This window comes from Athene noctua, chromosome 14 (genome assembly GCF_965140245.1).
Source record: "Athene noctua chromosome 14, bAthNoc1.hap1.1, whole genome shotgun sequence".
In the NCBI taxonomy this organism is placed as follows: Eukaryota; Metazoa; Chordata; class Aves; order Strigiformes; family Strigidae; genus Athene; species Athene noctua.
Window position 1 is genome coordinate 11,911,354 of NC_134050.1, and position 17,131 is coordinate 11,928,484.

Here is a 17,131-nt window from a genome sequence, read left to right on the forward strand (position 1 = left end):
TGTCAGAATGTATCTACAAAAGCATTCCCAGAGATGAGCTCAAACAGATCTTACAGACCCTGAGAGTACAAATCATACGCATTTAGTATCAACCCATGAATCACTCTACTATGCAGATTTTAAAAGGAAAACCAAACCCCTTCAAAACAATTCTGAACATTTTGGGTCTAGTTCTGACATCTTCAAAATCACGTTCTTTTGTCTGACTATAAGAGAGGCTCCAAATTTTTTGTTTTGACCAGCTTTTCTTCCACAGGTTCCAGTCAGTGGAGATGTATCGTGGAGCACATGGGGAGTGATGAGTTGATGCAGAACACAAGGACTCTGACTCCAGACCTGTGACTGCATTTGCCAGGTTAGCAACCCCCTCGCTTAGCTGATTCCATTACCCGTAAGAAGTTTTGCAGTGCATCCTGGACAGTGGCTGTAGGAGGGGCTTCAAACAAAGCAGCAGCAGTCTTCTTTTCAAGCCATCCCAGGTGGGCAACCTGCAGAGACAGGAAGATGACACTGCCAGACCCACCAGAGACAAAAGCACGCAGACAAGAATTATCCCGTTCCTTGTAGCTGGCTCGTGTGCCCGGGAGAAAGCCAAAGGTCTTGGTAGTGTCAGCACATTCAGGACAAATATCCCAGTCCGTCCACAGGATTAAACCCGATTTGCTTTTCCTCTTCCCAAGTCAGCTCCTGCAGCTCTGTACACCAACTGCCACACGCGTAACGCTCCAAGTAAGGTTTGTCTCTACAACCGAGTACTACAGGCACACGACTGCAGGTGGTCCAAAATGCCACGGGGCCACCTTGCAGCCACACCAGCTCCCGGCAGCTCCCCCCACGCCTCGGAGCAGGGGCACACGTGGAGCCCTCCCTACTCCCAACTTAACACTCGGACAGGAACGTGTTCTCACCACACAGAGATTCCCGAGAGGGGCACGCTAAAGCTGTCCCGCCAACAGACAGTCACAGTTTGTGAAGCAGGTAGCTACTAGCATAATTTCATGAAATCTTATTCTCCAGCTCCCAGCTCCTCTCTCTCTAATAAGAAACACCCTGAAATGTCAGTGGGGGAAAGGATGCCTCGCACTAACTTCTGATAACATCTGCTTTGTTTAATACTGTATCATTCTTACAATGCAGAATAGCAGAAGCACTTATATATTTCTACATACATCTGGTTTTGTTTCATAGCTCCAGCAGCTCTACGAGCAGTAAGTCTGAGTAGAAAAGTCCATAAGAGAATAAAGAGCTAGGAGCTTCCACTAGTTTAGCCGACTGCTCCTCTGTAATTACCAGTGTCAATTATCTCAGCTACAGTCTCTGCAACACGACTTCATTTTTGACAGCAGCGAAGCACTTTCAAATTGTATAAACTGAAAAGTGGCTAGTTACTGCACACTCTTATTTCTTTTTATAGGCACTAAATCTGATTTATGGTATTTGACTCCAAGCTTCTCCCTGTCAAGAAACATAAAGCAGCCGGCACGCTTCTTCTAATACCTCCAACACTGCGTGTAGCAAGGGCAGAGGAAACACATGCAACGGATTATACAGATAGACTGTGTGCAGAAGCTCCTGCCAGCCCCAAAATGCCCTTGATCACATCCATATGTGCTTAAAGGACTGAAGATAGTTTGTTTTTACTGAGTAAAGCATGGGGAACAGCAGGCTAGTTTGCAGCCAGTGCTTTTCCTAATCTAGTCTTTGCCGTTTCACCTCCCATGCCGCCTGCAGTGACTGAAAAACTACATCCAGAGCCCTGAGCCCTTCAGAACTCTAATTCAGAGCAGTTCAGAAATAACACTTCTAGCAAACAGCTTCCCTCTGGGAAAGAGACAAAAAACGGGAAAAATGAAGAGCAGAACAGTGGCAATAAATAAATAAAATGACAAAAACCCCAGCAGCCTTTATTCTTTTGCAGAAAGGTACACCAAGCACTTCTAAAGGTTGATTCGGGGACTAAAGAATTACAACAGCAGATGACATTGCCAATACGAAACCACACTCTGCATGCTTCTCTAACTTCAGCATGTCTTCAGTACCAACTTTTCTCTACCTTCTTCTGGCATCCAATGGGTCAGCAGAGCCACGCGCTGGAAACCGGCTCAGCCAGCACTTGTGATCACCAGCTCAGTCCTTCTGCAGTCCCCCTTTTGCTATGGGGGACCTAAACTGACATAAACTCTCAGTAAAAAAAATGTACCATTTAAAGTCTAGTGCTTCAAGCAGTAACACCAGGACAAAGGCACACAGTTAAGGTTTTACAGGAGGAAGAAAAGAGGGAGATGGGCTGCCTAAGACTTCTCCATTACAGTTCAGAAAACAATTCAGGTGGAAAGCTGAGAGATGCTGAAAAAGATGCTGCACCCTGGCAGACATTTTGAGAGCACTTTTATAAAAGCACCGAGGTGCTACATGTACAAGAACATCAGCTTTTACATCCTAAAAGGTTTCTGAATGAAAGGCATTTATAGTATCCGTCAGTGGAGTGTTGTTCTCAGCACTGTTTCAGGACTGAAATGAGGAGTTTCTAGATCTCACAAAGTACAACTTTTACACTACTTCTTCAAGCAACGAGGACATTTCCATACCAGCACCTTCTGACACAGTATCTGAGTTTGGCAACTAAAGAGAGTTCTCAGGCCTTTTGGCTGGTGGTTTCAATCCACCCATCTTTTATTTAAACAGGGAATTAAATTCCAATAAGAAAGAAAACAGCAATAAGCAGTAATAAACTATTTTACCTGGTAACACCATCTGCCCAGAAGATAGTAAGACTTTGGATCCTCTGGTTTCAGTTCAATCGCTTTATCAATGTGTTCCTATGGAAAAGCATCACCAACACACACTGTATTTTTGTTATAAGCAAATACAATATCCACAAGAGTGGGTGAACAAATGCAGAAAGAGGAAAGGAAGAAGTCCAGAATTTAAGGGTTAGTGATCAACAAAATTACAGCTACAAGATTCCAAATGTTCTTAAAATAGTTCCAGTACACACATAAACCCAGAATTTTATTAGTCTCAGAGACAAGAATTACTAAACATAAAAAAAATGAAGTTGCCCTTCATCTTATTCTACCACCTTTTCAGAGCTTTGACATAATGATGGCCATATCAATAGCTGATGAGGTAATAATTATACATGGCCTGTCCTGTAGTAACTGTTCCAGCTGCACCCTCTTACCCTGTAACATCCCTGCTGTGGATGAAAGGCAAATAAAGGCATCAGAGGCAGATTAAATCCTCTTTGATAAGTGTTTTGTGTTTATGGGCAGGTGCAAGCATGCTCCCAGGCAGTTACTGAAGAGTTGTGCTGTATCTTACTACCATGTGGTAATTTCACATTTCAAGTTCTCAGTCTCATCACATACGCATGTGTTATTTGCAAGACTTTTCTTTTTTCTGAGATCACAGCATGCAGAAGTGCAGAGCCAGAGCAGCCACCCTTGCCACATGTGGCTGGAATCACCTTTCTCAGCTCAAATCATCCCCTCAGAACACCTTTGAGAACTACTGCTTCCCCAATAAAAGCTGAAGCCAATTTTGCCAACTTACTACTATAGGAATAAGCATTGTTCAGTACTTACACAAAAACCAGCACGTCCTTTCTACTCACCTTAAAAACATATCCAGCTTGAATGCGCTTCTGAATACTCTCATGTTCCGCTAACTGCCCACAAAGAACAGCAAACCTACACAGAGGAGACACTGGCATCAAGTCCGTTGTAAATACACACGTTCTGCTGACATCTTCAGAAGAAGGTATATAGCTTCATTAAGCTTGACAACTTCCTGAGGAAAACAATACCCTACATCTTTTATAGGGAACAGTCATATGCAGTAAAAATTTAGTGCAGAAAGTACAAGCTTGAAGGATGCTGGCAAGTCAACAGGAGTGGCTTGATGTGACATGGAAGTTCATTGCACTGATGGCTGGGAGCCCTCCTGCTGCATAAACACTTCTACACCCTGAATTTCTTCACTCAGCAACAAAATCATGTCAAAACACAGCAATGAGGAGTAACCGCTGCTGCGGTGAGAGCCAGAGCTGCAAAAAGCTCTCATTAACTACCGTGCGCAGCAATCTTCCATACACAACACCCAGTCCCTAGCACAGCGGTTGTCTACTTTGAGGGAAAATATTGTGAAAACCTACCTACACCCTGCAGCCCCACGCAGCCACCAAACTTGGGAAACAAAATAACGTATTTTCAGTGTTCCAAGTGCAAAGCCATTTAGTTTTGTCTAGTAAGAGACCATAAATTTTGACCCTGAGAAGCACAGTACCTTGCAAAATCAGTTATTTCATGGGCTGTGAAAGTTAAGGAAGGTTAATTACCCATAGATTCACACCCTCCCATCTCATCTTCCTGTACCACAGTGGTTCAAAACCTCTTCCCCTCCCTGCACTGTTTCCCAAGAAACAACGAATGTAGAGGTGTGCAAGGGCACCACCGCTGAACAGAACACGCGAGCTGAAGTTTCAGCCGTGCTGATTCCGTCTTTGATCTCTGCCATCCTGCTTCAGAGAGAGATGTGGGAATGGAAGAGGCTTCCCCCCTTCCTCTGAGTTGGGCTCAAAAAATATTAGGTAGAATGGATGGACAAGTGAATTACAGTTTTCCTTCTTTCAATAAAACAAAGCTGAAAAGAAGAAGGATGGAAGTAAACCTCCCTTGAGATTTCTTTTATTACACCCACATCCCCTCATTGCTGGATACTCTGCCTCATCTTGCCACAGAACATCCCAACTTGTCCCTGGTGATGGCTAACCACAACAGATGTTCGTGCAGGAATTTGCCAGAAGACTCTTGAATCTCCAAGCACACCTTCTCCAGTGTCATGAAAAAACCCACAAAACATTTCACACCTCATTGCTCTCGCCTGAACTAAATTTTCAATGTGTAAGTTACGATACAAAGAAGTTGTGTCTCCTCAGTATTTTGTCATTAAATCTCATTCCTTTAACATGTTAATTTTCTTGTGAAAAAACTCTGGTTCGAGTTCTAAAATTCTTATTTTTCATTACAATGGAAAAGATTACCAGATCAATGTCTTAACTGGGTAAAATCCTTTTCCCCCCAGTTGAAAAGCTCACAGGGGCACTGCCATAATCTGTCACTTGCAGAGGATGAAGTGAGTGTTTTCATGACCTTCTCCAGTTTGTTTCACAACAAATATCAGCCTGTGTTAAATATCCCTAAGCACAACATGAGGAGGGTTTAGACAAACAAGCCAATAAAAGGCTTATTTTCTAAGATCACAAGATAAAATATTCCCATACAATAAATCATGTAGTCTGTAGCCCTGACTAATGTACAAGAATTTGCCAGAATGTAGCTCTTAAAACCAGACTGTTTAGGCTCCCGAATAACGTGGGCAGGCATTAAATACAATTAGGTCAAGTTTAAGGTTTTGCAATAAAAAAAGGGAAACACTGTGCCTTTCTAAAATGGAAGTGTAACCTCCCTTTATACTAGCCTGCTCTTCCCAAGGGAAAGCCCAACAAGCCCCTTCAAAGCAGCAATAAATCCAATGGGACACTAAGCTAGTTCAGCCTGACCCCTCTACCAACAACCATATAAACGTCAAGTGGTACCATATGTAGCTGTCAAGAAACATAAATACCACGTATTTTTTAACAGCCTGGTGAATGTTACAAAAAAAAAAAAAAGCAGTAAATCATAGTCCTATCTTTGTGTCACAAACTAAGCTGAAAAAAAAAAAAAAAAAAAAAAAAAGAGGTAAGAGATGCCTGAACTGTTTTTCCCTGCAGTCCCAGGGAAGGACGACTCTACCCAAACCAGCTTTGCTGGTCTCAGCCCTTTGCATGAACCTTCCTTATCAACTTGTGCCTCGAGGCACAGGGCCACCGTTCTGTCGGCAATTTTCATATATCTATGAGACTTCGCAGTTCTGAGATTTTAGACTCTGGCCCGACTTCCCTTCCTCACTCCGCAGCGCCAGCATGGTTTGCTGCTTTTATCTCTCCTGCTTGTTTAGTTTGGCTTGTTGGAGCTATTTATTCTAGTTCATTCTGTGAAATGCCTTGGGATGAATGTCACAAGAGGCATGGTTGGGTTGCAGGACTGACGAGCAGTAATAGGAGAGATTAAAAACAATGAGTTAGGGAAGGGGATTTTCATCTTCTGTAAACAATACGTAACCTCTGAAGCACTGCTCAGATCGATGTCTCAGCAGTTCCCGAAACCTATTATGGTATCGCTCAACTAATTATTAACCAGAACTACTCATGAAGCTGCTGACACTGGTCAAACTGCAACTTCCCATAGGAATCTCAGCTCAGTAAGGATTTCCCCATTTATTAGAAAATAAACTCTGTGGAAGCAGATACTACCAGATGAGAGACCATCTGTTCTTCCAGCTTAAATCCCTGAGCTCAGAACATGCAGCTTTGAAGAAACTTCAGTTTTGATGCTGCACTCTGGCTGACTCCCATCGAAGCAGGACTTCTGGCCTCCGAACACAGACTCCACAGCTCTGTGCGGCCCAGTACCCCCAGCGCCATGGCCAGGGTGCTTTGCCAACCCAAATACAGCTCTTATCTCTCTTCAACAGTTTCAAAGACTCGCCAGCTGAGCGTGCCAGTGCTCCTCTCTGCAGAAGACAATCAGTAAATTAAAAAGAAACAGTGAGGCAAAGGGGAATAAAAGGAGAAGGGGAAAGTGGGGAGAAGCAGCTATTTTGCAGCCAACTGATAAAAGTGAAATAGTGTGTTTTATATTGCTGAAGAGGAGTCAAACATGAGAGTCTGGCCACTGGCAACAGCACGACAACATGGAAGTTCTTTCCTTTTGTTGACATAAAAATTTGCTTCATATGTATTTAACTCATTTTTCATCACAACACCCAACACATTAATGAACTAGAATATATTCCTGTTCAAGCCACATTACCTGTGAACTGAACACATCCAGGCCAGCCTGTAAAAATCGTTCAGTGCCATTCAAGCAACACTGCTAGTACAACTAGAGAGAGGGTTTATCACACAAGGAGCTCAACTTTCAGTTACCAGAGTCAGATAAAACCTAGAAGAATAAAACCCTTTTTAATCAAGCAATTTTGAGAAACAGATCTCCAAAATATACATCTTGATAAAGAATTTAGAATTTTTCCCAATATTTTATGAGTATTACCAGTTTTTCCTCTTCCTGTGCATTGAGAAGGTATATCTTAGTCTCTTCACCAAAGTAAGAGAAGGAGACAGCTAATTAGCATGCATATATTTAGGCTGCAATGAAACACACCAAAAATGAAAATAATCATTAAGGAGTTAGCACCTTGGGAGAGACAACAGAATTCCCAGCGACTTAACCTGAAATTAATGACTGGCTAGTCATAAAGAGCTTGGAATAAAGCTTTGTCTTTTCTAAGGGGAGACAAGATCGAGGTAAGAACTGAGGAAGGCAGAAGTGCTCCTCCAGGCTGTGCTGCCCAGAGGCCTCAGCAAGGAGGTCAGGGGGTAAATTCACAACACATCAGTTGAGCTGAAACCATCCCCCATCTGGATACGCTTCACAGCACCACATTCCAGCTGCACAACCAGAAGATGCCCCCTCCTTACAGGTCATCAACACCCATGTGGGAGAGTTGCTATATTCTCTACATCCAGCCTAGCTTCTGCATTAACTTCCCAGCACACGTGAGCCCTTTGCCCCACCAGCATCAGCAGCCTAGGGCTGTGTGCCCGTTGAGCATTAATAAATGTTGGTTTATTTGTAGAAAGTCCTGTCGTTGCTGTGTTCGCTGCTGGTCACACGTCTTCCCAGATAAAGGCAGGAATTCATCAAGAGCCTTGCTGGCTTGACATGGGAGATAAAGCCCATTTGAGGCCTAAAGCCAAGATTTATGCAGAGATAGCAAATCTGTACGTACCAGCTAGTTGAAAAGGGTACTTGATGATGATGGCATGTATGCGAGAAATTTAAGCACAATAAATCATGTTCTGGATTAAAGCAACATTAACATTCTACTGTCAGTGTCTCAAATTTCCATGGGGATTAAAATTTTATACATCTATTTTCATGCTAAGGGATCACAGCAAAAACTGAAGTGATGAACAGTGGCTTCATCCCTGTTCTGACTCACAGAAATACTCACAATTGCTCTTAAATGCTAAAAAAAAAATCAAGGATGTCTGCAGGAACACTTTTCAGGATGCTTTCCACCAGTGCTTTAATAATGTTTAATTTAATAAATTTTGAAAATTGGCCACTGCCCAAGGTTTTGCAACATCAGATGTTTTAGCCTTTGAATGATGCACACAGATCACCATATTCATGTTATTTACAACTCCCCGAACAGTTAATAGTAAAGATGAAGTCCTCTTTCCATGCCTATGTAATTACACAGCTTTGTTGTACAGGGTTTGCTGTCTGTGCTAAGCAATGCTTCATCCACCCTACAGAGCAGGAGCAGACCTGGTCTTACATTGTAATTAAAGCTTCAGGAGCCCACAGGGCATCTGTGTTACAGGTATTACATGGAAAAGGCATCAACAGAAATATTCTAGAAGGCAGCTCTTGGTTTTGCCTGGCATCCCTCCATCCAAGATCCCTGAACATCAAATCCACACAGCTTGTTTGAACTGTCCATTATTAACATGAGGAGTTATTATACAGAAAAGAAACCTGCCATACTTAGTAAACATTATTTTTCCTGGCAAACCGTTTGATGAAGCCTGAAAATATTCTGTCCACTGTGACCAGCTACGCTGGATCAAACCAGAGGCCACCCTGACCCACTATCCTATTCCCGTGGGCACTACTGGAAGCAGCTTAAAATCAGGGAAGGTACAGAGCTGTCATTTACCGGAGGCTGGGAGAGCACCCAGCTTCTATCAAGGCTTTAACGAGGAACCTGAACTTCAGTTCACTTTCCTCTAAGCTGAAAAATCCCAGTCTATTTAATTGCTTCTCCAAGCTTTCTTTTATACCATTAATCAACCTTATCACCTTCATGGTACCTTCTCTACATCTTTATCTATTCCAAGAAGAAACTGCTGTTTCTTTCAGCCTGACAAGTCTTAAATTTATTAACTAACTTCATTTACAAAAGCCGTTCTGTGCTTTTGATCTCCCTTGTCACACACCTCTGGTAATGTTGCAGTTTTACAACACCTTTGCAGAGAAGGCGAGGATATATTTGCAGTTTTTAAAGAGATTATATTCATCATATTCCCATTTCACACAAGTATAACCCTCCTGTTTTCAAGTGAAAAAATATTCATCACAGTCCACCCTAAGATGTAGGTGCAAAGATTTGTAAAGCTAGTCTACAGATACTTTACCTACACAAGGTTTTAATCACTTGTACATGATGCTGAGACCACTTACTGTTTTAGTTGCAGACCATCAGCTCTGGTGAAACAACTAATCTGACAGCTTTCTGCATGTTAATTCCCTTACCAATTTTTAAAACTGCATAATGCTAAGTAAACTGACCAATATATGACTTTAAAAAAGACAATATGCATACACACTTCCTAAGCCACAGACTTGTGGCTGCAGGTTATTTGGGGTTTTTTTTGGTTAGTATAATTATTTTACCTGTGTGTGTGAACTTTCTTCTCAATATACCATAATTAAATTGTGTATCTCCTAATCTAGAGACTGGTATATTGATTTTTAACTGCAGATATATACACAGATATGCATAGTGAGAAAGTGAAAAAAAAAAATCCCATTTCTTAAAATTACCACAGACCCACTGCAAACCTTTATCTTTAAGTAGCTGTCCTCTATCACATGCTTGCACAACTTGGCAAAAAAAGTAACAGAATACATAGTCCTAGCTGAAGTGATTCGGCAACTGGGAGCAAAACTATGCAAAAAGCTCTCTGTAGGCTTCTCGTGACTGCTCGGGATGATCGTCTGACTTTGATTGAACGACTTCAGCATCACTTACACAACTGCAGGAGACCTCACAGGAGCTTGACTCAGTCCACAGAGCCATGGTTATAGCAATACAGGTATTACCTCACCGCCAAGCCATAAAATCCCTGAATGACCAGATATCTGTATGAAGGTCTTCACTATTTTATATGATAACTTCAATTTTTTTAAAATGGAAACAACACTATTTTGTTTACTTTTAATTTTTGTTACTTATTGCACAGTTGAGCAGATTATGGCTCATATCTGCCAAGTAACAAACGTCTCAGCTTTGCTCCTGTGGAGCCAACAAGGACCCCCAACAACTGAAACAATTCGGACCTCTTGTCCCTCTGCAGAAGCAGCCCAAGCCAGCTACACAAGCCAAGCCTCACCCTCTCTGAGGGTGAGCAGCTCCACAGGGACTACTTTATTTGAGCAGATATAGCAAGATGAAAGCAAGTTCCCAACAGACACAAATGAGTAATTCCTATACCACCTTAGGGGCCTGACGCAGAATATCACTTAGAGTATCTCAACTTGGAAGACAGAAAAGTGTAACCCTAGGAACCTCAGGATGAATTCAGATTATCACTCAAAACTGCTTCTCGTTTCAGACAGAAAATCTGATCAGACTATGGTTTTGTCTTTAATTTCTGTGCTTTGCACCAGCCCCTGTCAATGAATCGTTTGTGGCTAACGCAGCCTCAGTGTCTTTGCAACAGATGGGATGCAGAAGTTGCTACCAACCTGAACTCCCAGTCTTGCCAGTAAGAGAGACAAGAACAAAATATGAAAATAATCTAAATCTCCTGCTTTTAGAGAAATGAGCAAGGATAAAAAAGACAGACTGATGTACATTAAGTTCAGGATCACCAGCATCCTTTCTGTGAAATTCCCATAAGCAAACAAAGGAAACATAGTACAGCTGTAACTGGCATGAAGTTGATTTACAGTTCAGAGGGTGAGCGTGGGAGGTTCATCGCTGGAGATCTGTCTAATCTGTTTTGAAAAGTACCCACCAGAAAGAACATGGCTTTCTTTTGGAGTGAGTAAACTATCCAAGTCTCCTTTACCCTGATTTTTCCACGATTAATTGTTCTCTGAAAATTACTGTGAGCAAATGGACATTGAATGGAGTGGCAATAAAATCCCCTTACAGCGACACTGATGCTATTAAATAACTCCATTAAGTTGGGTAATATAGTAGAGATTAAATTTAAATAGGCTACAGACTAGCATATGCTAGAAAATTCACCAATTAATGGGGGGGTGGCTGCAGAGAATCAAATTTAAAGGTTACAGTACATCACAGGCAGCCCAAGGCAAGATGCTGTACTAGCAAGCCTCAGCTAAAGTACTATATACAATTTTTAAGTAATAAATTTAACAGGAAAAAAAAAAAGGATGAGCTTGATAGAGTCCATGGGACAACAATGAGGCCAGGAGGTTTGCAGAACACCACCACACTAAAAGGCTGTGACAAGCAGGTCTGCTTTCTTTCAAAACACTGCATGAATACAACTACTGTAGTCTCTTAGAGTTTCTCATGTTAAACGCTTTTTTCCTGTCTAGAGAGGATATAAGTTAAAAACAAAGCCTAGGCTGATATCAGCAAAAATCCATACAGTTATATATATTATATCCATATAATTAAACTACATGATAAAACAGGAGAAAGGGGAGAGAAGGGCACAGGCCAAGCCCCATCACCCAAAGTTTTCAGGGACTGGGGACAGTTTCGGCACACCTGGCATGCACCCTTGCCAGAAGAGGAGTGAGATGACTTTCTGGAAGTCCCTCCCAACTCTGTGTCCTTGACTCCTTAAAAACTAGAAACCAAACTACTTTTTTGGATCAGTGCTCTGTTTCATACTTAATTAACATGCCTAGAACATATTCAGGTTCCAAGGAGACCTGGAAAATGATGTGAAGTTATATGTTAGCTAGTAAGTTTACTCAGGCACATAGCTAAAAGCAAAGCCAATTTTCATCAGTGATTTAAGTCAAACTTCAAATGACTGCCACAGAAAGGAAAGGTTGACATATCCCCTTCTCTACCTCCACCACAATCTTCCTTGATCCTAAAAAAGTGAAAATCTTCATTAGCTACCTCAACTGGACACAAAACACATCTTCAGTTTTGTTCAATTTCTACAGCGGTTTTATCTGCTGAAGATCTCTTGTCTGCCTCGGGAGGTGGTAGGAAAGGACCATATGCGTTCTCTTCATAGAACAGAACGTATTCATCCCCAGTGAAGTCTAAAGATACAAATGACATTTATTGTGCAGAACATACAATTTTTATGGAGTGACCTCATGTTTATTTAAACCTCTGGTTTTACTCAGAAGACTTGCAGTTTCAGCTGTCCTCCCACGAGCTACCAGCAAAGAGCCTGGACATGCCTGGGCAAGATGTTCAAACTACAAAAAAAACCCCACCAGACTGCAGGAACTACTAGTGCTTTCAAAGAAGGTGTCACCTGCATCAACACCAATGAGAAGAGCTGCAAAATTAAGCTTTTTGTAGTGCCAGAGTTGTTTTCCACATTTGTTGCATTATCACCCATGCTATGAGAGCTTTCTATTGACACACTCTTAAAATCTCGGTTCTCAGAATTTCTCTTTTCTTTATGCTTAACAAATAAAAAGCAACCCACAGACTGTAAATGTCAAGTTACTTCACTATTTCCAAGAGAAAGAGGGAATATTGGTCCCTGCTGAGATTTCTTCTGCCCGTGCTCATATTTTTCAGTATTTTCTCTTCCTTGGCTCCTCTTCAGTGTTCCCACTCCCAGAGCTTCTGTGGCTTGGGATGTGGAGATGTTTCAGAGTACTGACACCCCTGAGGAAGGAAGGAACCCTCCGGAGTCAGGGGGATGCCACCAGGCAGCTCTAGCTGTATATTATTTTTCTTCCTCTAAGTTCTGAAATATCTTCTAACGTCTATTCCTATTTGCTATAGTTGCTTCTGCCCCTAATCCATATTGTCAGTAACTTCCCTGTTTAATCTACCCGCAGAACAGAAAATGCTCAGCTCAAACCCAGACAGAGCTCAAAATTGGCCAGATCTGGGCAGTAATCCATGAAGAGTTAAATCCTGAAATACTGCCAGTTATTAAAATTAAAGCTATCTTCAAGTCATATCCGGAATGCTGTCACTTTTCAATAGAAAGAAATGGTATCTACCCACGGATAGCCAGATGTACCAACAGAATTTAAAAGGGCTGGTGCATAATTCAGTGGCTACCGAGCATGTGAAGTGCTCCACCGAAGTGACAGTCTTTAGAAGAGAGGGCACACTTTGGAGGCTCATCCAACCCAAGAACGTATCTTCCTACTGCTTCCCTGTAACTTGTATAATATCTCCAAGAGGGCCACAGCTCACTACTACTTCTGCAGTGACAGCTGTCAGCAAATAGCATTTAATTTCAATGTGAAATATTCAACTCAAACAAAAGCTGCTAATACAGCACCTGCAAAATTTTTTGCAGATGGACCTCTGAAACCCCTTGCTGCTCTGGTTGTACTTCCAATATTCCTTTTAACAGCTGGAGCAGAAGCCAAGGCACACACAGAGCTCACTATCTTTTCCTGATCCCTAAAGCTGCTGTTGCGTGTTTGCAGTTGCACTGCAAACAGCCCCACCAAAACGGACAGGGGATTCTAACAAGGCCACAGTTCTTTCCCTCACCTTATTTGTGAGGATATCATGTATTCATGTCTAAGCAGCTTTGTTTTAGCACAGGCTTGTGTAACGATCGATGCCTCTTCCATCCACGCCTAAAAGCAAGAACAGACTTACGAACTTGTTCTGTCCTCCTTTTCATGAGCTGAAATTACCTAAGGGAGCATTCGGTTTAGTTGGACATAATATCTATCTGTCCAGAGATCTTTTACAATAAAAGCAGAGAATGACTTTGATGTCTGTATCAGAAGTAAGAATTGGGTAATTATAAGACAGGAGTATACAGGCATGAAGAACACTTGGTATAAAATCAATCAGCCTACAAGACACAGATCTATTCCAAAGGTACTAAACGCATCAAATGCCCAACACAACTCTCACATTTCTACATTCCTAAGTGGTGCCTAGGGGGAAAGCACTGCTGGAGATCAGTCCCACTGCACAAAGGCCAACTTGTCTGTGCAGCCCTGATCAAATGTCAGTTCTGTTTCGACCAGCTCTGCAGAGATGGCTCTCCTGGGACCAGCCGACTTCCCAGAACAAGCCACTACAATAACAGCTTTGTACCAAATCGAATGTCAAGAAGACCCAAGAGATCCATGAAAGGACAATCCTTCATGCTTGGGCAGATCCCAAAGCTAGCCTAGACACTGTCCCAGACACTTACTGCTTCCTCTGTCATTCCTGAGAAACCACTTACTACCACGCTGCCAAAGCCATCGAACCAGCCAGCCAGAGAACACTGCGACGCTGCAGCCCAACACGCTCCCCTCAGCGCTGCCTTCACCAGCACTCAGAAATCCCCTTGTTCAAAGTTATTTTCTTTGTTGCTTTAAAATGTCAGTCATCACTGCAAAAACTATGAGGCACTGAGATAGGGGAAAAAAATTTTACTTGCAACGATGACTGTATGCGAAGTATCTTCTGTCTTGCCTAACAAGCATCACACCTTAAAGGCAATAAAAGAGGGAATGATCTATGCAACAGAAGCAAATAATACAGCCTAGAGAACAATGCATAAGCACCAAAAACCAGCACAACTTCAGCTTTAGTCATCCATGAGCATTAAATGGCAACTGACAAAATAGCATATTACAGTCAACTTGAAATAACACACACAAGAAAAAATGCAGCGCTAATGGTACCTACACGATCACAGGCTTCAGAGAGCCTGTACCACATGGAGAGACATTAAAATCACTAGGAATGTTTCTATTAAAATTTCTCTTTAGTGTGTTGTGGAAAAGAGAAAGAACGTTAACTACTGTATATGGAAGTAAGGATGAAAAGGATCGTTGCGTTAGTATTGCACAAATTCATGCTGCTCCCACAGCCTGTGTTCTGCAGTGGATTCCTGTACTTTGTCTGAAAAAAGACATGGTAGCAAGAGAATAATATGGGAAAGACAACATGGGTGATGAGAGATAATAAAACGATTCCTTATACAAAGAGACAATAAAAGATTCAGATTCTTCAACAAGGGAAACAGATACTAAGGAGAGAAATACAACAGAATAAAACTGTCATTCAGAAAGAAAGAATGAACAATCACTCTCCTCACCTCTACATAAACCAAGACCCAGGGCATCAAATCAAAACCAAAAGAGCTTTAAAACCTCTAATGGCAATTTCAGACCGAGTAAGCAGGTTTTCTCTGCACAGAGCACGTTAAGTAACGGGATCTGTACCGGCGGACAGTATGGGAACGGAATGATCCGAGGGGCTAAAACCAGGTTACACGGGCTGGTGGGGGACAGCTCCATGGCAGGATGAACTCACCTCTGTGCCACTCCCTGCTGGCAGCAAGGACGAAGGGAAGTGATCACAGTATTCTTTCCTTTTTTTTTTTTTTTTTTTTTTTTTTTTAAGTATTTTCCTAAACATTGCAGCACAGCAAAATAATTTTGAGCCATATGCCCATTACTTGAGTAAAGGGAAAATGACCTATAATGTCTTTTGGAACTATGTTTTATCCTACATTTTTCATATATATGTATCTTTCCATGTATTAAGCATCATTTCATGAGCGATAATTTTCTTCTCAGGGTAAATTCAATTAGCATAAAAAGAGACTGCAGTTAGAACAGCTTGCGACCATCCCATGACCCATACAGAGCTGGAAAAGGAATCATTTCCTGTTCTATTCGTGGTAGAAAATAATTATTTCTGTGACTGATAAAGGTAGTTGCATATTCATTTCCAATAAATCCCATGCCTCCCACATGCTGCTCTTCTATTTGCTTTCTGCAGCTGCTCTCTAGAATTAAAAGCAAGATGTAGATGTGCAGAAGCTTTACCCCTGTTTGGGGGCCCAGAATTGTGCCCTCTTTCACCAAAAGCGCTGGGGGAAGAGTTGAGCACAGGCTGTAACAGAGGCACTGAGAACATCTCAGCTCAAAAGCCTTGAGATTTTCTACTGGAGACACATGACAATCTCCCGTTACAGCCATTACTTTGTACACTGTAACCTCTGGACTAGAGCTAAGCCATCAATATTATACCCTGAAGTAGAACCTTGCTTTGTAAAATACCAAATGATCGAGTATCAAAGTGGCTTACAAACCTTTAAGACTCAACTTGGCAACTAAAATCCATCCTTCAAGCAGTCAAAGCCGAACACTGTAATCTGCTAGATATTTGCCAAACTGCCTGTCCCAGTATTCTTCCTTCACATTGAAGCTTTAATTGAGAACAGCAAGTCATTACTAAGAGCTAAAATACAGTCTTTTCAAGACAATAAAGGCATTTGTTCAGATGTCAGCAGTACAAACGGATCCTCTAAATAAATTTACTCATCTCAGAAGCACGCAGATCTTGTTCGGTAAAGATACTGAGCAGTATTCTGTTTTCCCAAAAATATCCATAAAAAAAATATTTCTCTTGTAGTTTATTTTACACGTCAGTCCTTCATAGTAACTGCTGATAAACACTGTTTGTCAAGGAATTTGCCAGAATAATGGAAAAGCACATTCCCATACCTCCACAAATACCTGAAGCCTCTCCAAGCATGCTCTTGGGGTATTTTTAAGGAAAGTGAGCAACCCTTGCAGTCCCACACAGGAGGTGCAACGAAAGCCTGGTCATTCATGCTGCTGAAGAGAGCAAGGTACCTTTCCTCTTGCCTACCTCCTCACTGAAATCCTGACCAGCTGCAGCATTTATAGAAACATAGCACACCCTGCTTGGCTAAACTGCAGATCATTTAATCTTTTACCATAAAAAAAAAAAAAAAAAAGCGCCATATGCTGTTGTCTCAATTCATTTCAAAGCCAGAGTGCTTTGCAGAGTGACAAGCAGCACCTGTGAGCAGAATACAGAAGTGCCAGGCCAGAAGACTATAAAAGGTTGTCTAAGAATGTTTCTACTTACTCCAGAATTAAGATGAATATAAGAACATTGGCACAGCACTAAGCCCACGCTTGCAGGCCTAGCTGACTGAGGAAAATATATCACCTCTTGACAGAAAGCAAGCATCTCTGCACAGCAGAGCATTATCGAAATGTCAATGACACAGTAAAACCCAATAATTAACCTAAGAATGTTGGAGGAA

At 41.8% G+C, this 17,131-nt stretch overlaps 1 protein-coding gene across 1 annotated transcript in view; it reads right to left on the reverse strand.

The window, feature by feature from the left end:
- RMDN3 (regulator of microtubule dynamics 3) overlaps nt 1-17,131 on the reverse strand; it is a 38,632-nt gene that overhangs the window by 10,275 nt on the left and 11,226 nt on the right. Inside the window, exons 7-9 of the mRNA XM_074918287.1 lie at nt 3,617-3,692; nt 2,742-2,819; nt 390-488 (exon numbers count right to left, since the gene is read on the reverse strand). Coding sequence (XP_074774388.1) covers nt 390-488; nt 2,742-2,819; nt 3,617-3,692 — 253 coding nt within the window. The remainder of the gene's footprint in view (nt 1-389; nt 489-2,741; nt 2,820-3,616; nt 3,693-17,131) is intronic.